Genomic DNA, 21,473 nt, shown 5'->3' on the forward strand with positions numbered 1-21,473 from the left:
TGTGGCAGATGAGGGCCTGGCTTTGCCGTTATGACAGTGCACCTGCTCATGCAGCCATCTCAGCGCACCGGTGTTTGGCAAAAAATAGCTCCCCCCTCTTGCCCCAGGCACCTGACTCACCTAACTTCACTCTGTGCAACTCTTTTTCTTTCCTCAATTGAAGAGGGACATGAAAGGACAGCAATTTGATGACATATAAGAGGGGAAGACCAGCCTGTGCTATCACGAGGTGTCGAAGGGATCAGGGATCAGGCATCATCAGAACAAAAAATCTTACCATAGTGAATAAGGGGGGCAGTGCGGAGTAGAGACCCAAAGCCCATTTGCAGCCCACAGGAGATCCCCTTGCAGTGGGGTCTAGGGGAGGAGACAAGCCAGTCAGGGTGTGATGTAGCAACAATGAAAAATACAACTTTCCTCTAGTTCCTAATTGCTTCCCCACCCCCACACTGTCATGATCCGAATCCTACCTTGCAAGTCCGGCTAGACCAGAGGATGTACACTGGTACAGATGAGAATTAGAAGCACAGAGAATCCAGGGCGGATGATCCCTTCAGGACCAGTGGTGTGAGTGGTGATACTGGGAGGGCTGGGGGCGGGGGGAGGGTGGGTTGGAAAGGGGGAACCAATTACAAGGATCTACATGTGACCTCCTCCCTGGGGAATGGACAACAGAAAAAGTGAGTGAAGGGAGACGTTGGAGAGGGCAAGATAAGACAAAATAATAATTTATAAATTATCAAGGGTTCATGGTGCGGGGGGCGAGCGGGGAGGGAAGGGAAAAAATGAGGAGCTGATGCCAGAGGCTTAGGTGGAAGCAAATGTTTTGAGAATGATGAGGGCAGTGAATGTACAAATGTGCTTTACACAATCGATGTATGTATGGATTATGATGAGTTGTATGAGCCCCTAATAAAATGATTTTTAAAAAAGAAGTGAAGAAAAAAATGAAGGAGGTGCTGTCAACAAGAGGAGTTTGACTTTGAGAACAGATTAATTGGAATGAGAACTATTACTATTTTAAAAGAAATGAGTTTGGGTTTTTTTAAAGGAAGGTGCACGGGGTTAACTTTTTTTAATTGCCAGTGTATTTTTGAAGTCATTTTTCCTGCTGTCAGCAATATATAAACTAAAGTCTAACAATATATAAACTGAAGTCTAACTGCAGCTGTTTGTCCTTATTCCTCACCTCGCCCTGCAGTTTTGAGTTTGGCTCTTGGAGTCCCACACTGATATCACCTCATGTTACACGGCAGTGCTGCTGTCCCCCGAGACATGGTACAGGAGAGGCACACCTTTCTTCCTCCGGTCTCCGTGCTCTGGCAGACCTACAGCTCTTACTTTCCAAGGGCATCTCGCTCACAACTAGGAGGGCTGCAGCCCGCGTCTCATGTAGTAGGAAGGTTCCCACTGGGTTCCTGGCTGCTCACACTGGCCGCGTCATTTACTCTTGGGTCTTGGCCTCGCGACTCAGATGGGACGGCGCCACGGCTGTTTCACAAACCTCCATGGCAATCGCAACACCGAAGTCAAAGTCAGTGTGGCTTTTGCTGCGCTTTGGTCCCTCGATTATTTCAGCATTCCTGCCCTCACCGCCGTGCTGCTTATTGTTCCCGAGCATCTCCTGTACTCTTCACTGCTGTTGTTCAGCCGGAGGGTTGCTCCCAACTGTTAGGGCTCCCACACCACTTGCCATCGAGTGGATTCCGACTCATGGTGACCTCATGTGTGCCAGGGTAAAAGCTCCGTAGGGTTTTCAGTGGCTGATCTTTCAGAAGTACCAGGACTTTCTTCCAAGGCACCTCCAGGTGAACTTGGACCTCCAGCAGTTCAGTGCACAGCTGGGCATGTGAACTGTCTACACCAACATGAAGCATATCTGTTTTAAATCACATACATTTTAGAAGCCACATACTTTTCAGAAGCAAACAGTTCCTTTGGTGCTTAAATTCTGCTCCTCTAGCTCACCTTGAATCAATCAGCTCTTTCAGATGTTCAGATATGTTTGCCATCAGACGCAAACATTTTCTGAAGTGCTAAGCTATGTGGTTGAGCTTTGAAGTCACGGGGGCATTTGGAAAACTGAAGACCAAACTGTTAAGGTGGTGGCTGTGCCAGCTACTGGTGAGGAATGGAGGGAGCCCAGCCTTTCATGGGGTCTTTTCTCCACCTTAGCTGTAAAATTAATTAGGTTAGTTAAACTAATCCATTGAATCAACTGCTTAATGATTAGCCAATTTTAACCAATGAATGAATTGATTTCATTGTGGTTTTATATACACCCTGGAGGGTAAGTAAAAAAGAATTGCTAGAGTTTGAGCCCATAACCCAGGCGGGCTGAGTGCACACACACCCTTTTGAAATGTGTCTGTGGCCAGTGGTTCTCTCAGAAAATAACACATACTGCTCATCTCATCAGGGCGCCGGTCAAAACAGTGGCTTTGCACGGGACCTCCCAGACCAGGCAGTGAGGTCCGTCAGCTCAGAAGGCTTAGTGGCCACTGCTTCTTGAGATTCTGAAAGGGTAATCTTGATGGATTTTCTCATTTGTTCGGAATAATCCATTTTCAGATGGAGACCTGTGTTGGTGAGAATGAGGCCAGCAGAGCTGCTCCAGGAGGATTTTTCCCTCAGTGCCACCTTCTCAGGGGCAGCAAGGGACGCCAAGAGCGCTTCATTGGAAAGCGCCCCCCACCCGCTGTACCACTCCTCAGACTCCTCTGTGACTGTGGGAAGGAACATGATTTGACTCCCCGAAGGGTGCCCACCCTGCAGTTTTGATGTGGCATAAACCAAAGAGCAGGATTGGACAGAGGGAAGCCCAGCCTGCAGAAGATGCGCAGAGAAGCAACAGCTTCACGTTGTAACAGTTTTGTTCAACTGAAAGTGCCTGTGGGTTTTTTAGCAATCCTTTTTGACTGCGTGTGTTTCTGTGCCGTTTTGCCATCCCAACCCTCTGTATCCTTAGTGCATGTAAAATTCAGCGACATCAATGACTGTCTTAATGTTGTGCACACATCACTGCTATTTACAAAACTTAATTGCACCAAACAGAATCTCTGAACCCATTGAGCCACCTCGGGTAACCTTGACTCTGCTTTCTGTCTCTGCATTTCCTAGTCTAGGTATTTACATGGGATAGTGCAACATGTGTCCTCTGTGTCTGGCATATTGCACTTAGTCTAAAGCTTTTAATACCGGTGCTTCAGTGTTTGTAATGGATGGATACTATTCCACTGGAGCACATGGCTTTCTCCATTTCATGTTTCCATTCATTGATGAGAGGCACTGGGGTCATTTCCACAGCGACACGTATCTGTTCGTTGCTGCTTTTAAGACCTGAGGGGATATACCTAGGGGCGGAATTTCTGAGTCATCTGGTTAACCTTTTGAGACTCCCAAGCTCTTTCCCTCAGTGACTATACCATTTTACAGTCCCACCAGCAACTAATAAGGATTCCAATTTCTTATATCCTCACTAAGACCCTTTTATTAGGAATGTGTGTGTGTGTGTGTGTGTGTGTGTGTGTGTAGTCAATAATAGTCTGAACTTTCTGTTGCTGGGTTATTTTCCAGTTAAATATTAATTCTTGTTGCCCATGGGGTTTTCTGTTCATTTTTAAACTTTCTAGAGTCTGTCCATTGGGTGAAGGTATACAGAGCAGACCATCAGTTTCATATTCAACAGTTCAAGGAATTTTTGTTCAGCTCATTCTGTGCAGTCCCATCAACGCACCCTCACTCAACCCCACCCTGTGTTTTCTGTGTCTGCTGTTCCTCCTTTCCCAACCCTTCTGAAATTGAGTCTTTGGGTCAATGCTACCTTTTTAATCTTAAGTGGTTTAAAAATTTCTTTTACAATAGACTACTGGTGGATATTAAGTGGTCCTTATCTGCCTTTTCCTAATGAATAACTAATAGTGTTGAGCATCGTTTTCTTTCCATTTATGCACAAGATTATTCTAACAATCATGTGTAAATGTATCTTTGGCATAAGTGAATGGCTGCAGAAAAGTTCTCTCAATAATATTCTATCTCTTGGTTTTGATTGAGTGCCTTTAAATAAAAGGTCCAGACAGAACAGTGGTTTCTTTTCTTTTCTTTCTTTCTTCTTTTTTCTTCCACAATAAGGCCTTTTATTTGTCAGCATTAAGTCTGAATTTTAAACAGATTCTTGAACTGGTAGCTCATAGCCACCAGCTCATTCCACTTTTGCACCTGTCTCATCTCCAGTAGTTTTTCCAGAACTGCCGCCTTCACCATGAAGCTCCACGAGTTTTCCCAATTCAAACCCGGGCTTCATCGGCATCTTTACTTTTATGACAGACACGTCATGGAGAGGATGAGTAGACTGGCAAGCCTTTTCTGTCTTTCCAGTGCTGTCTGGAATCCGTTTATTGACCACTTCTTTCAAGTCATATGTCTGCACCTCTCGGGCTATGGTTTCCATCATTTTCTTTCGAATTTGGCGGACCTGCCGGTCAGTGCTGATTATTGCATTTTTCAGTAAAACCAACACAGAACAGACGAAGTAGATACCCATCAGCAGTCTTGACATCAACATGAGCGTCAGTCACCATCTGCCATGTTTGACCATGGGGCACACCTTGTCCCGCGTAAGATCCATGCCATGGAGGTTGGTCAGACGGTGTTTGCCCGGAATGTCCTCAGTAATTGACTTAAATCCTCTAAAGGCCACCTCAGCATTTTGCAGATCAGCAAGGCTCACTTAAAAAACGCCACCCTTGGGGCCGTCAGATGCAATTGTGGTTGTTTGAGTCCTGGTGACTAGTGTTTTCCCAATGTTTCTTACCTTGAACAAAGCTGGTGCTTTCACATCATACCAATCTTTCTTAGAAAACGGATCAACCCACTTACACTTTCTTCCTAGCTCCTTTCTTACCACCTTTTATATGGCACTTGTTTTTGCCACCTGCCATGGTGACGTGCAGACAGCCAAAAAGGCTCTTTTTTTCCCAATCATTTTATTGGGAGCTCTTACAATTCTTGTTACAAACCATACATCAAGTGTATCTGACATATTCATACATATATTCCGTTGTTCTGTAGATTGCTAACTATTTTCAAATCTCACTCCGACTGCCATCTCCCCTCCCCTCTGGTTTCTGTTGTCCTTCCCCCTGACCGCGGGTGCGTGATTATGTGCCAGTCATTGAGATCGATACCCTCCTGTTCCTGGGTTCCATGTGCTGTGAGTTTTATCTCTTGCCTATATCTGTGTACATGCTGCCGTCTAGTCTAGATTGGGAGGCGGCACTGAGGTCGTGATAGTGGGGAGTGTAGAGGCCTTCCTGTGCTTATTTGGCTGAGGCTTGAGAGGTGGGAAGATATGATAGGTGTGTGTGTGTGTGTGTGTGTGTGTGTGTGTGTAAGTGTAACCAGGCAAAGGCATGGAGGTTACTTGAGTTGTGTGGTTCATGTGGTGAATGCACACTCTGCACGGCATGAAGGAATTGGCCTGCTTGTCTTGGGAAGGAGAAGAAGCTTTGCTTCCTTGCAAAATAGTTAATCCAAGCATCCCTTTGCTCTTTCTATTTTTGCTCCCAGTTCTGAGACCTAGAAGCACTACTTTGCTGGCTTGTGGATGGTCAAATTCAACTTATGTCTTTACAGTGCACAGAGTCTCACAATAGGCATTTTTCAATTATGGAGAGGAGGCTATCTAATTCCAAACCTTTGGGGATGATGAATTAGAGCGCGGGCAGTAGAGTGGTCAGAAGTGCACTTACCCTTACCTGAGTGTCCCTGGCATCGTCCTTCTACGGAGCCGGCAGCTGGGCCCGCATGGGGGCGCTGTGCGGCCCTGTTTGAAGAGCTGTTGTTCTTAGTTAACTGGGGATGCCCTTAGCTGCGATGTTCTCACTCCCTGTGCTCAAGTATGGCAGCAAAAGGCTGGACGGGCCTGCAAAGGCTTACATATGGCTTTGATGAAGCTAGTCAACACCGGGACAGCAGGTTTATGTTGATTCTAAGGAGCCTCGTGTTGTAGAGTGAGCTAGGTGTCCTGTAGGAAAAAGATGCAGTCTGCTTCCAGAAAGGTTTCCAGTGTAGGAAGGCCCATGAGGCAGTTTTGCCTCTTCCTGTAAGGTCGCTCTGAGTTACTCACCTCAGTGGCGATAGGTCTGCTGAATCTTATAAATGTTCACAGTGTGCGTCCTCATACACCCTTTTTTCTTCTAATCCCACATCAATTCCCTCCCCACCCCCGACAAATTTATCGTATTCAGTGATAGTACTCCTTAGTATGTTGAGCATTTTTCTTCAGGCTGAGGAAGTATCCGGGGATTGAGGCAGTCACTGAGGTTCTTAGCCACCTGCCTTCACACCTCAGGGCAAGGCTGCACTAAACGTAGTGTTTTGCCTTTGGTAGCAAGAATCCTCGTTCTAGACCCATGGTTCTCAACCTTCCTAATACTGCAACCCTTTCATACAGTTCCTCATGTTGTGGTGACCCCCCCCCCAATCATACAAGGATTTTCATGGCTACTTTATAATTTTGCTACTGTTATGAATTGGGCGACGCCTGCTCTAGACTAGGCGTTGAGAACATTTGGGCAGCAGCTGCCGAGTTCAGTGGCTTCCTTCCCTCCCCGGGAGGTGTGACGGCAGGCGGCTAAGCCAGCCCTGGTGGAAGGGAGCAGCAGTTTGTTGCATGGAGGGCTGAGGTCAATACACGACTCACCAAAACCAGCACTCGCCCTTGGCTGTTGGTTGGTGTCAAAGACGTCTTTGGTAGAACTAATAGTTCAGGTTTACCATCAACCCCTTAGAAAAATAACCTGGCGATCTCTTTCTGAAAAAAAAAAAAAATGGAAACTGCGGAGAAGGGGTCTACTATGACCCATGGGGTCAGCAGTGAATTCACAGCAACAGGTTTGGGGTTTGTAGGACAAGAGGGGGAGAGTGGTATGGTGGTAGCATTTGTACAGTTATGCTTGGTCTAATGGAAATATGGATGGTTGCAATATCTGGAAGTGTTCCCAATAAAATTATTTTTAAAATTTTAAGTACATGAGAATTCTGGAGAGGTCTCTGGGATTACCATTACGATTCTCTCTCTCTCTCTCTCCCTCCCTCCATCCCGTTGTTATTTGGCCCCTCACCCCTTCCATGGGAAACTTGTATTTTATTAAGTCATCTCATGCTATTTCATATGAGTGTCTTCTTGTCGCCCAAGTGACTTCTTTTCTACTATCAAATAGTTACCTAAATGGATTGTTAACGGTGAAGTAAGCAAAGTAAGAGAAGACCCGTCAAGAGTGCGATGCGGGAAGCTTTCCTTGTGGCTCCGCCTGCTCAGAACATGCTTTTGAGGGCAGTGTTTCTCGGTCGGACATTTCCCTCGCAGAACTGTTGGAACTAAAATCCATGGCTTTCTTAGAACTAAAGCCTACCGTGTGTTTTCACTGTAGCACAAATATGCCGAGACTTGCTTGGTGGGCGCCAGAGACGCCAGTTATTCTAGGTACCACTCCCTCCAAAACTTGAAGCAAAACCATCTTCCTATTGTTTCTGGCTTTCCCAGGGAAATACTGGAAGACATGGGGAGGCTCGTTCCCTACCAGCTGATTTGTGGAGTTTTGAAACGAGACCTTAGCTTCCCTGTCGTGCTGCTGTGGTTGGATGCTTTCGAGTGGGTCTGCACTCGGCGATCTATGCACCACAAAATGAAACACTGCCCAGGCCTGCACTGGACTCACAGTTGATAGGCTTGACCCCATAAGATAGCCGTCCGCTGGAGGGTCTCCCTCTCTTCTTTGCTGATCTGCTCTACCAAGCGTGCGCGGTGTCCTTCTGCGGGGCTGGTTTCTCCCAATAACATGTCTAAAGAACACGAGATGAAATCTCACCATCCGTGCTCCTAAGGAAAATTCTGCCTGGGCTTCTTCCAAGGTAAGTTTGTGCGTTCTTCTGGCCCTCCTGGATACTTTCAACAGCAGGAGCATCACAAAGCATTAGGGCGGCGATTGGTCCTCCAGGTGATAGGAGAGTTTTCTTTCCCAGAACCCACCTCTCTAAGATTGTCCACCTGATTGTGGAATTCACAGGCATTCTTCCCCTGCTTCTGCATTCTGGGTTCTGTTTGGGGCCTTGGGGACTTTGCGAGCAGTGTCGAAACACTCAGAGATGGAGAAAAGGCGCCTGGCTCTTTTGGCTGCCTGTGCCCTCTGTTCTGAAAAATGCTTTCTTGTCCCAACAGTTTTATCTCCTGTGTGAATGGAAACCACCAGGAGAACCCCTTCATCCTATGTTACAGTGTGCGGTGTGAGTTGATGGTCTCAGAAGTTGACCAAGTAGTAAAAAGGGGAAGGGGGTGAGGGCAACCTATTTGGAGGTTTGATATATGTAGTTCAAGTTGTTTGAAACAAAATACAGACCAACCAAACTCACTGGCATCAAATCTATGCGGACTCCCAGCGACCCTACAGGACAAGGCAGAACTGCCCCTATGGGTTTCCTTGATGGTACCGCTTTACAGGAGTACAACGCCTCTTCTTCCTCCCGTGGTGCGGCTGGTAGTTTTGAACTAGTGACCTTGCAGCCCAATGGGTAACCACTAAGCCAGAGGTACCTTGAAATTTTAGCAGCCTGGATGGCGTCATAGTTTGTTTGGTTGTTGTTTTTTGTTTTTAGGAATCACACATTAGAAAGAATAGGAACTATCACAATATGGAAATCATTGTCCGACTCCTTACTTTTGCACACGAGAAGCGCGCTTACAAAACAAGTCCATTTAATATTTTGTGATTTTGAGCCTTCATTCCGTTCAGAGTCTGTGTAAGTTCAGTGTCAGTCAATCCTGCATCACTGATAGGTGAAAATTGATCTTTTAATATGTACAGGGGTGTTCATAGTCTGAGCATTCATTGAGCTGAGAAATTATGATGTAAACATTTCATGTCTATTATATGTAAAACTTCAATAAAAAGTTTCCTAAGAGGGGTCTAGAGGAGGAGACTAGCCAGTCAAGGTGTGATGTAGCACCGATGAAAAATACAACTTCCCTCTAGTTCCTAAATGCTTCCCCCCATGATCCCAATTCTACCTTACAAATCTGGCTAGACCAGAGGATGTACACTGGTACAGATAGCAACTGGAAACACAGGGAATCCAGGGCGGATGATCCCTTCAGGACCAGTGGTGTGAGTGCTGATACAGGGAGGGAGGGTGGGTTGGAAAGGGGGAACCGATTACAAGGATCTATATGTGACCTCCTCCCTGGGGGACGGACAACAGAAAAGTGGGTGAAGGGAGATGTCGGACAGTATAAGATATGACAAAATAATAATTTATAAATTATCAAGGGCTCATGAGGGAGGTGGTAGTGGGGAGGGAGGGGAAACAATGAGGACCTGATGCCAGGGTCTTAAGTGGAGAGCAAGTGTTTTGAGAATGATGAGGGCAATGAATGTACAGATGTGCTTTACACAATTGATGTATGTATAGATTGTGATAAGAGTTATATGAGCCCCTAATAAACTGATTTAAAAAAAGAAAGGGGGAAAAAGTTTGCTAAAAATCTTGCAAGTTCTTAAGTTTTGAGCCATGTGCTGTGCTCCTAGAATTATGTCAGGCAGTCAATCAGAGTGCAAGACTGAATATATGGACCCGAATAAGCTTGCATGAGAATTTGTAAACAAAGAAAAACATGTATCTATTTAAAGAAAATGCTTTCATGTGTGAAAATGGATTAAAAAGTCATGACTGCATCATTCTTTATCTAGTTATTCTCCCCTTGACATTTCCTGGAATCATTAAAATGATGGCTTTGTGGAGTCATTCGATTAAACCAGGGGATACATGCATTATACCCATTCGTAATTTTTCTAACCAACATGAGAGGTTATCAGATTTGTTTGAACTAGGCGTCCAATCTTCATGAGGCAAAACACCTTTCAGCTCATGTTTTCCCGATACTGAATTACTTATGTTTCTTTCTCTCCGTTGCTTCCCTCTCCTGCGGCTGCCGTGTTGACAACCCTCCTTACCTCCACCGCGGCAATGGTTTTGTTTCCATCCATTAAGGAAACCTCCCAAGGTAAGCACGGATGTGAAGTGTGGCATGTGTACTGGCTGTGTGTGCAAAAATCTAGGAGTTCACCCGTCACAAATAAAGCACGTGAAGTTTCCGTCTCCTTGCATGGAGAAAGAGCAGTCTAATATAAAACTCCGATGCTGAACAAACATTGTTGGCAGTAGCACGAGATTAGAATGTTGCCCTGCACTGGACTCAGCTCAATCGTTGTGTGTTGGGGCTTCTTTTTGTTTGATGCTGAAAAGAGGCTCAGAGACAGAGAACCACACATCGTAATCCACGTTGCGTTAGAGGGTGACCTGGAACCGTACACACGCACTGCTCACCTATCCACTTACTTGGGTTCCAAAGGCCAGATGGTGGGATGGAGAATGGCAGGAGGTTACAATGGAGGATAACCACATCAAGTCACAAGCCGGAGATGACTGTATCCTTGAGGGACTCAAATTGTGTTTCTTTTCATTGAGTTTTGGGGACAAAATTAAATCTGCAGTGGCAAACTCGGTCCTGTAGGGTAGAAGGAGCGAGGTTTCTCAATGGTGAAGTTCTCACAGGGTGGCCCTGGCTACCCTAAAGAAAGAGCAGCTACATTATAATGGGGGGAAGACAGCTCCTCAGAACACCTTCCCTGGCATTGTCCTCTCCAATACGGCTTTCCATTTTCTCCACACCTCTTCCTCACAAGTCCCCATGAGTGTCCTGCTTGAAAAGCTATCCAGACGACCTCCTTAGGAATATGGCAAACACAGGTGCTGTAACCTTTTGGACTGGCCTCTCTGTTTTGAACCGATGTCCTTGGAAGCCCAAAGGCATCTTCATGAGACCAAGACTAATTTCTTACTGCGAGAACTTGTCTGCAGCCATCCACTGATCACTGAGGCATGTTTAAACACGTTTAGTTTGGAATAAACCCATGCCTGTATGAACTGGAAACCCGCTAGCAAAAGTGTTCATCCTGTAGCAAGGGCCTCTTTCTCAGAAAGGCGTGAAAGCTTGGGTCCCAGAAGTTCCAGAACAGACTGTCAATCTTGTAATATGTTTAATTCTATCATCACAGAAAAAAGCAGTGAAATACTACGTAAGTCCACATATGGCCACTTAATGAGGGAGAAATAATAGAATTGAACTGAGCTACACAGACACATTACATAATGATGTTTTGAGTGCTTTTTATCCAGCATGTATGCACTCAGCAAGATTGTTTGTTTTTTTTAATACTGCCTGAAGTTTTCCAATACTAATATATCAGGAATTCCATTAAGTGGGTGGTTTTAACAGACAGAAGTTTATACAGCTCACAGTTTAAGAAGTTCAAATTTAGGGCAGGCTTTGTTAGTCACATCTGAGGAAACGTCTTTGTCTTCTTTTACCACCAGGGGACCAAGTATCCCTTGGAGATCTCCATATGTTTTGGCATCTACCCCTGAGTCTAGGAGGTTCTCAACACAGGGACCCTTTGTCCAAGGGACCATGACCATTCCCAGCTCCTCTTTCTTGGTAGCTTTAGATCCCCCCTCTGTTCACGTCTCTCTCCATTTATCTATTGAGACACGAAAGGTGATGCAGACCATCTGATCAGGGCTGTTGTATTCCACTCCATTCTACTTGTAAGTGATTGACAGATCGCATCACGGGAGCTGATTACCTCATTGCATAGTTGCTCAATTATCCCATAAATCCCCAAACCACTGAGAACCACAGACCAGCCAAGTTGACACGTGTCTTGGGGGTACACAGTTCAATCCATGACAATCACAAAGTCTTTAGAAAAAAATTTTTTTGCCACAAGGAACATCTGGAAAATTTAAAGATCAACTGGAAATAATAATTAAAAAAACACATATGCAACATAGAGTAATAAAAAATGTCTAGCATATATATCAGCCTTTTTTTGGTTGTTGCAGGAATTACATGAGTGTTGAAGCCTCGTGTGGAAAAGGAGAGGTGATTTTGAGGAGGATAATGTACAAATGAAATCTTGCTGATTTTAAACAATGAGACTTTGGTCTCAACGAATGTATCAGTCAGTGTTCTGGTCAGGGCACATGTGCTGCATGAAGAAGCCCAGCCCCACGTCCTAATGGTAACGTGGTAGGAATATAAGCGTAGCAGCTGTGGTAAAGGCCACACAAGGCAAAACGTTTGCGCGAGTCACTGAATGGCAGCTGATGTTCCGACCTGGGGTCAGAAATGGCCCGTTGGGTCACAAGCTACACTTCTCTCAGCTGAGCACACTTCATCTCTAGCTTCAAACTCACTGCCAGCTAGTTGATTTTGGCTCATGCTGACTCTACGAGACAGAATCAGCCCTTCTCCCAGACACTCGGCTCTCTCAATTCCAATCTCTACCGGGAGTCCTCAAACGTTTTAAACAGGGAGCCAGTTCTCTGTCCCTCAGACCGTTGGAGCACTGGACTATAAGTTAAAAAAAAATTATGAACAAATTCCTATGCACAATGCACATATCTTATTTTGAAATAAAAAAAACAGGGCAAAAACACCCGGCGGGCCGGATAAATGTCCTCGGCTGGCTGCATGTGGCCTGTGGGCCGTGGTTTGAGGACCCCTGCTAGCCTATCGGTCTCTAATGATTCCAGTCAGTTTAAAAATGCCTTTTCTATCACACAATCACACATAAGGAGACACAGGCAAACCAGGGACAAAAAAAGCGCAGGAATAATAAAGAGAGAAATAGACCTACAGTCACATTATTATTTGTAGAGTGTAAAATAAATACCTTTTAAAAATAAAAGTCACTCCCTCCCCAAATAAAGATAAATAAAAGACCCCAGATGGCACTGCGGGTCAGATGGTGGACTGCTAACCCCAAGATTGGTGATTCAACTCCACCAGCCACACTCCGCGGGAAAGAGCAGGCTGCCTGCTCCCCTAAAGATGCATAATTCTCCTAATAAAATGATTTTTTTTAAAAGGTGCATCATCTTGGAAACTCTGTAAGGTTGCCGCGAGCCAGAGTTGACCCGATGGCAGGGAGGCTGTCGTTGTTCAGTGTGCTTTTGATGTTTAAGGAGAAATGTGCTTTTGATGTTAAAACAGAGTTATCTTACCTATTGACAAGCACTGGACTTTATAAGGAATTGCGTCAACAGATTTAGGAAAATGCCCATTGTAAAATATCAGTCTGAAAAAGCAAAACCAAAGGTGAAAATTTAGTATCAGGGTTTAGTAGCACGAAAGATCTAGACACAGAGGGCAAATGAGGCAAGATGGTGGCTGGAAATACCACACGAAGCACAGAAAGAGAAGGGATGTGGGAATGGAGCGCGAGGAATCTCAACACACACCTCAAACCCTTCACGAAACGGAACCCAGTTGGATCCTAGACCTACTTGTAAGATGCAGACCTGTAAAATTTCTAGAAGATAGAAGGGAAAATTCTAAGTGGCCGTGGTGTTGCCAGTGACATTTTAGGTAGGACACCTGCAGCAGGAGCCATGAAAGTAAAAAAGAAAAATCCATAGATTGGTCTTCCTTACATGTAAAAGCTTCGGCTCTGCTCAGGCACCGTTAGAATGAAAACACATGCCACTGACTGGGAGAGAGAATATTTTCAAAATGCTTCTCTCATAATTTTCTGTGTGCAGTAAGTGGGTTTTCCCTTATCAACAGACCCGTCATTTTGAATCTGCGTTTTCTAAAGTCGTAGAGGAATTGCAAGACTGTGGGAAAGTGGGAAAGTTGCAGGCGGTGGGGAGTCGCTCTCTTGCACACCCTTCCACCAGCAGCTCCCAGGGAGAAAGAGGAGCAGGTCTGCTCTTAGAAAGAAGCCCAGAGGGGCCGTTGTCCTCTGTCCTACACAGTTACCATGAGTCAATCGATGGCAGTGGGTTTTTTTATTGCTGGAGGACAGCGAAATGTCCTCTGTCATAGTGGCCCCATTCCTGCATTCCCACATGACCCTAGGATTCCCATACCTTCATATTTCATACTTTTGTCACACCTGCCTCAAGTAGCTTGTCATTCCAAAGGGGCCACATTGAAACACACAGGGAAAAGAAACGCATTTCTTCTCCTACTTACTCCCTTTTCTTTCTGCCCTTCAGTGGCTACTGAGCACTTTCCACGTGCCAAGTTGGCACGGCAGAGCTAGGAGAGATTTCTGAATCAGACTGTTCAAACCCGCTTATGTTCAAGATCAAGGAGATTGAGGCTGAAGGAATGAATTGTCCAAGACTATCCAGTGGGAGAGTTTGGCTCCAGACCTAGACCCCCTGGTGGCCCGTCTAGTATTCTTCCTGTCATACCAAAGGGGCTATAGAACGCTTTGTGTGTGCATTGGGGCTTTTGGGGCCAGAAGAAAGAATGGGTAGAAAATGCAAATATCTGTATACTTTGTGGTTGTATTCCCCCCGCCCCTCAGGTTGTTAATTTTGTATGCATGATTGTTGTGTTTAATACATTGTGATTTACTTGAATGATCATATCTTGTTAATTAGCTTCACTTTAAAGTGTTTTTACTTTATTTGTAAATTAGACTAGAACCTACTCTCAACTTCTAGGGGCCTAATCTCTCTTTTTACATATATGTTTGTTATTTTAAACTATCTTGAGCAGAAGAGCATGGCATTACAGTAAAATAAAACTGTTGCTTTTGGTAGGTAAATCCAAACCAAATCTACCAAAGCCACCAAGGTTGCTCAGAGCAACCCTTGATAGGGTTTCCAAACCTGTAACTGTTTACGGAAGCAGTCAGCCTCATCTTGCTCCCAAAGTGTGGCTGGTGGATGTGAACTGCCGACCTTTCTGCTGGGTTGCTGTCCAACACCTAACCCACAGCACCACCAGGCACCTTGCAAAGAAACACAGATATACCTAATACATGGTCTCAACATTTCTCAGGGAAAAAAAGTTGGGCTGGGGGCTAGGAGTTGACTCTACTTCATTATATACAGAGCTGCTGTGAGCTAAAATTGACTCTAGAGCAGTGAGTTTTTATGCCCTGTGAAATGTGGTTTTATTCAGCATTGCTTTTATAATCTGAATGTCAGTATGTTCTGTTGCTGCTTGAATGGCTTTCTAAAAACTAAAGGCTTTTCTGAGATGCGATGAGTTTGAAACCTGTGCTATTCAATTTGGTAGACATTAGCTACAGGCGGATATTTTACTTAGTTAGTTAGTTTTTAAAAAAATCATTTTATTGGGAGTGCTTACCAGCTCTTATAACAATCCATACATCCATTTGCATCAAGCACATTTGTACATATGTTGCCATCATCGTTTTCAAAACATGCTCTTTCTCCTTGAACCCTTGTTATCAGCTCCTCTTTTTTCCCCTCCCTCCCTCCCCCATCCTCCCACCCTCATGAACCCATGATAAATTATAAATTATTATATTTTCATGTCTTACGCTGACCAATTTCTCCCTTTTAAGACACTGACCAATGTCTCCCTTCACCCATGTTTCTGTTGTTCGCCCCCTCAGGGGTGGGGGTGGGGGTTTAACATTGATCATTGGGATCATTCTATTTTATTTATTTTTTAAATATTTTTAATTAAATCATTTTATTGGGGGCTTGTACAACTTTTATCACAATTCACACATACATCCATTGTGTCAAGCACATTTGTACATTTGTTGCTATCATCATTTTGAAAACATCTGCTTTCTACTTGAGCCCCTGCTATCTACTCCTCATTTTCTCCTCCCTCCCCACTCCCTCCTCCCCTATGAACCCTTGATATCTCCCTTCACCCACTTCTCTATGTAGATCCTTGTAATTTGTTCCCCTTTCTCCCTCACCTTCCCTCCACCCTCCCAGTATCGCCACTCTCAGTACTGGTCCTGAAGAGATCATCTCTCCTGGATTCCCTGTTTCCAGTTCCTATCTGTACCAGTGTACAGCCAGATTTGTAAGGTAGAATTGGGGGAGGGGGGCATTCAAGAACTGGAGGAAATTTGTATGTTTCATCATTGCTACACTACACCCTGGCTGACTTGTCTCCTCCCCGCGACCCTTCTGCAAGGGGATGTCCAATTGACCACAAATGGCCCCTGGGTCCCTACTCTGCACTCCCCCTCATTCACAATGTTATGTTTTTTTTTTGTTCTTTGATGCCTGATACCTTATCCCTTCGACACCTTGTGATCTCACAGGCTGGTGGACTTTGTTGTTTCTCAGTTAGATGGCCGCTTGTTTATCTTCAAGCCTTTAAGACCCCAGACTCTATATCTGTTGATAGCAAGGCACCATCAGCTTTTTTCACCACATTTGCTTATGCACCACTTTGTGCATCTCAGACTGCCGAATTGTTAGAATAACGTGTGTTGAAGGAGTACTTGAGTAGGGGCCTACTCTCCTTCTGTTTCCTTAACACTAAACCTATATAGATTTATATATATATAATCTATTTCCCCTTGTCATATGTAAATATATTTACATCTGTTTATACCTGCATTTATGTCTCTATAAATGCCTTTTGCCTCCTAGTTCTTTCCTCTATTTCTTTTTACTTTCCTTTTGTCCAACTCTCATGTTCAGCCTTCATTTAGCTTTCAGGAATTCCTCTTGGTTACATTGTCCTTGATCCAGCCCTGCCAGACCTCCTACACCTTCCTTGTTACTGATTTTGGATCACTTATTGTTCCCGTGACCCTGGGTTTATATTTTATTTATTATTAATATGTCTGCAAAAAATGTAAAAAGGTGATCTATGTGGCTGGTGTTATATTTTTAATGGGCAGCACTGCTTGGATCAAGCACGTGGTTGAGTGAGGAAACATCTGTCCAGCACGCATCTTAGGCGTGCATGCTTTCCAAGTAGCTGCACGGTCACCCCTTTCATTGCCCCCCTCAAATCCCACCCTGGAGTGCCAGGGCTGTGGCACCATCTCAGTGACAGGAAAATCTTTCTGCCTTGCGTTCCCCCCAGAGCTGTGCCATCTTTTCCATCCCAAAGTCATTCAGTAGGAAACCTTCATTGTCTTGTTTGTGCCCAGTCCTCCCTGGATGGTTGGAGGTGAGTTTCACGCATGGGTTGGAATCGACTCGATGGTGGTAGGCGGCTTGTGTTTAACTGAGCTGCAGCCAACATCCTAATCCATGGCGTCAGTACTTGTGACCGCAGGGGAAGAAAGGTTTCCTGCTGGACGTGGAACTTCTGGGCTGCTTTCAGGTCTAAATTGGACGTCCAAGACAGATATACAGGGCAAGAATCACAATCTACATGAAGGAACAACAAAAGCGGAAAATGATTGATGTGGTAGGAAGTCAGAAGATGCACATTTGGGTTAGAGCGCAGGGCACATGAAAGAAAGTTGTGTATTAAAAAGTGGGGCCCAATTAAATACACTTGTGAACCAGTGGGGTTTGGGGACAGCACTGTTTATAACAGCCAAAAGCTGACACCCACAGTGGATAGGTAAGCACTAAGTGGTATCATCTATCCAAGGCTCTTTTGCTCAGCCGTAAAGAGAAGTGAAATTTTGGCAATGCCACAATGCAGATGGCCTGTGAACTCATGCTGAGTGAATTCAGTCAGTCCGTGAAGGTGAAAGGTTGGAAGATTGGGGACAAAAGGAGTTGTCTCCACCAAATGCCTAAACTAAACCCAAACTAGCTGGCCATGCCACAGTAAAGGGTTTGAAAGAAACCAGGCACACATTAGACACCCATGGGGACAATCCAAAGCTGGGCATGCTCAGAACAAGGTCACCTAGGTGCAGGTGCAGGTCAACCTGGGCATGCACCCTAGGCACCAGCAACATTACATCACACATGCACCTGAACTCAGCCACTAGGAACGGTCAGTACCTTCAAACACCCCTGCCTCCCCAAGTGGGTTAGGAGAGGATGCATGGCAGAGCCTGAGGGCAGGCCTCTCTCTCCTTCAGGCTGGAGGGCGGGATTTCCCCTGCTGCGCGGCGCACACGGTGCCCTCTCAGAACGTGCATTCTCTCTTTCCCTTTTGGCTCAGGCGCTCCTTTTTCCACGTGATTTTTTGTGCTTTCTGAAGCGGCCATTTGGGGTCATGAACTTCCCACAGCCACCACCTGGTGACCTGGCAAGCTTTCTAGGAATAGCATGTACGATCGGAAGCTGTATTACCTTGAACTTCCCTCTCCCCAGGATTACAAAAATGCTTCTTACGCGTGAATTCTTTCAGCGTGGAGAAGCAAGAACTGGGAAAACTATCCAGAAATCTAACAAAGGGACAAACATACAATCCCACGTATATGAAGTAGCTGGAAGAGGCAACCAAATGGACACCAGAGTGCATTTGTGATTCCCAGGAGTGGAAGGGAGGAGAAATGGAGCCATTGCTTAAGGAGCACCGAGTTCCCCGTAAGGGTGATAGAAAAATCTGGAAGTGGGTTGTGATGATGGTTGTGCAGCATGACTGTAATTAATGTCACTTAATTTTGGAGGTAAAGATGTCAAGATGATTAATGTTTTGTTCAGTATGTATTCATCACATAAAGCACAAAATCAGCAGCAACCAGATGCCCTAGGAAAGGCAGGAGCTTGGCAGGAGTTTAGGAGGAGGGCCTCAGTGTGGAAGGCTGTGGGGGTGCCTTTAGGTTTGTGGGTAGTTACTTGACCGCTGCAGACTAGACCTGGCTGCAACATGCAGCGTGCAGGGATGAGTGGAGAGCCAGGGTCCGGGTTGCAGGCTAGGCTTCCCCATAGAACAGTGCCTGTTCCTCTCTGTAGCATGGTCTTAAAGAACGACAGTGTTTCTCTGCTGTTATCGGTCACTGAGGTCTCCGGTGGCTTTCTACCATGTGACTTTATCACGTCAACTCCAAGCTGAGGGAGCAACCTTTATTCACAGCTTGGCGTTTTGTGGCGGAATGGGCTGTGGCGACTCAATGGTAAAGCACTCAGCTGTTAGCCAAAAGGTCAGCAGTTCAAAACCACCTCGCCCTCTATGGGAGACACTGTCCTCTGGTCAGCTGCTCCTGAGGCAGCCCTGCCCGGTCACATGGCACTATGTGACTTGATGACAGTTAACAGCACTGGAGCCCTGGTGCTGCTGTGGGTCAGACATCAGAGCCGCCAGCCGCGCCCAGAAAGAAAGATGAGGCAGTCTGCTCCCGTGAAGATTGCAGTCTCAGAACTTGATGACAGTGGGGTTCGGTTCAACAAGTGAACTCTTCATAGCAGAGTGAGGGAAAGGGAGAGCTGGGTAGTGGTTCTTTAAAGCTGCCACAGGAACTAGCATGCAGAACCGAGTTCCAGCTCCATCAGCCAAAGCGAGTCCCTTGGCCACGCCTGTGATCAGTAGGGTCAGGAATTATGCCTGCCCCCCTCCTCCACCAACACACACCTCTTGGCAAGACACGGTGAGGTAGACAGGGATATATAATCCGGTTACCAGAGGGCCAATGAGTCATTTGGAGCAGTAATGCAAACCTACCGCTCCTGGCCGTTCATTCTAAATGACCTTTTCTTTTCTTAATCCCGGAGGTTTAAAAGCAAAAACAAAACATCCCACAGAATTTCCACGGGCCCTCCTCTCCCCAATCCCCTGGTTTTCCTCCCAGCCAGACGCCCTTGTCTAACTGCATGCAACCAACCAACCGCTGGTTTTCACAGCTGACAGACTCAGGGCCTAGGGAAGGGGTCGGGTGTAGGCATCTCCTATCTCCTTTGTCTCTTCAAGTTGATTCATTTCCAAATCCAGACCAGCAGGAGCTTGCAGGGCTCAGTCAGAGACGGTCTCCTGTGTCCCTGCTGACCACAGCAGCCCCAGCAAGCAGAATTCCCCAGCAGCTGCTCCATCTGACTGCAATTCATGTCTGCCAGCCCTGCGTGACTTCCGCTCCTCTGCCAGGGGTGGGGAACCTTCATTCTGCCAAGAGTCACTCAGAGATTTCTATTGTCATTTGAGGACCATATGTCATTAACTCGCCCCCAGTGGGATGGCCGGAACTGGTTCTCTGTCAAGCGGTGTGTGATGTTAGCTGGTATTCAAGATTTCTCAGGCCTTGCGTAGCCTGTAGGCCAGAACCTTTCCCAACCCTGCTAGACTCTGGTGACCTGAGGCCATGGAGTCAGCTCAGCCTCCTTTTCCCGTCCACCTGGAGGCAGAGCTGGGTGAGATGCTGGTGTGGGCGCTCTGAACCAGACCCCGAGGTTCCTGATGGATGGCAGAGGATGTCTGGGTGAGTCCACCAGCCTAATCTCTTTTTGAAAAAGAATAAGAAAAAAGTCATTTGTTAGAGACAGCAGACCAGATCATATGGTATATGTGACAATATTTGCAAGTGAGTGCTGTTGGAGAGCTCATGTGGGGCTGACTTTCGGAGTGGAAGTAATCCGGATATGACAGGACCAGAAATGTCACCAGGGGAGCAGATTAAAGAAGAAAGTAATGTTTGCGTTAGCGCCTCTTTGCTTACGCACCATTCATTCACGTATATTATTAAAACATGGATGTGCGGTGGAGTCTCCTGCGTGCTCTGATGTCATCATCTTGGTTGGGGATTGGGGAGAGGTAGCGACTATTTTCACGTTTATTGAAGTGCCCGGAACGGCCTTCAGGACACTTTTCCTTTTGGCACATTTTCCCGCAGTTTTATTTTCCCTCTTCATGATTAAGGGGATTTATTAGGGGAGTTAACAGGTGAACAAAAAGCAGGATCAGTAAACAGTAAGGACGGTTACTGTTTGGGTCCACAGCAGCACCTCTCCTCAGCCAGCAGCCCAAGCCTCTCTCATCCTCTCTCCAGTCCTCAGTGCTTGAGCCACGAGGTGCATGGCGTCTGCCTTCCTGGATCAGGAAGCCCACCTGCTGCTCTGCCCCACAGTCTCCATGCCTGTCTTTGGCACCTCTGCTGCTTCCGACAGGGATCTGGAACATTCTTGGCCAGTGGTCCTGGGCTTTCTCTCTCTCCATTCTTGAAAATGGGCTTGTTAATATTCATACCAGGGTGTCATCTCCGTCATGTTCATTTCTTCTGATAGAGGTTGCAGAACTTCCAGAGTAGTACAGATGGTTACATTTTGAACCTGCCAGAGACACGGTCACAGGCAGGCACGGTGGTCAGCTTCTGGACGGTCACCTGGAAACCCTCTCCTCTGCGCGCGAAGGTCTCTGTGAATCAGAATCAGCCTGACAGCAGTGCACAGTGACAAGAACTTGGTCCTTGGAGCTCTTAGCTACAAGTGCATGAACCCAGACCACACCCATATTAACCGAAACCTAAATTCAGAGAAAGGACTGTAGCATGTCTCATACACCCCAAGGTCAGGAACTGTCTAGACTAACACAGTCATGCCTCCCTGCTTCCCACCTGCTGTCACTCACTGTCCCAGTGCAAGTGTCCCTCTCTCACTACAGAGTCTCTTGTCCACCAGGTTAGAAGCTGGCCGTCAACATGTCCCCAGGTTTAGGCATCAGTTATCAGAGAAAAAGATCCTACAGTATAGTATATCTTTAGACCCAAACATGA

At 45.9% G+C, this 21,473-nt stretch overlaps 1 protein-coding gene across 3 annotated transcripts in view; it reads left to right on the forward strand.

The window, feature by feature from the left end:
- KIF13A (kinesin family member 13A) overlaps positions 1-21,473 on the forward strand; it is a 213,625-nt gene that overhangs the window by 72,235 nt on the left and 119,917 nt on the right. For 2 of the 3 annotated variants that reach the window (XM_075533463.1, XM_075533469.1), the window contains exon 3: positions 10,048-10,060. The exons of the other annotated variant lie outside the window; for it this stretch is intronic. In XM_075533463.1, the coding sequence (XP_075389578.1) occupies positions 10,048-10,060 (13 nt within the window). The remainder of the gene's footprint in view (positions 1-10,047; positions 10,061-21,473) is intronic. 3 annotated transcript variants of the gene reach the window in all.

Source organism: Tenrec ecaudatus, chromosome 1 (assembly GCF_050624435.1).
Source record: "Tenrec ecaudatus isolate mTenEca1 chromosome 1, mTenEca1.hap1, whole genome shotgun sequence".
Taxonomy (NCBI): Eukaryota; Metazoa; Chordata; class Mammalia; order Afrosoricida; family Tenrecidae; genus Tenrec; species Tenrec ecaudatus.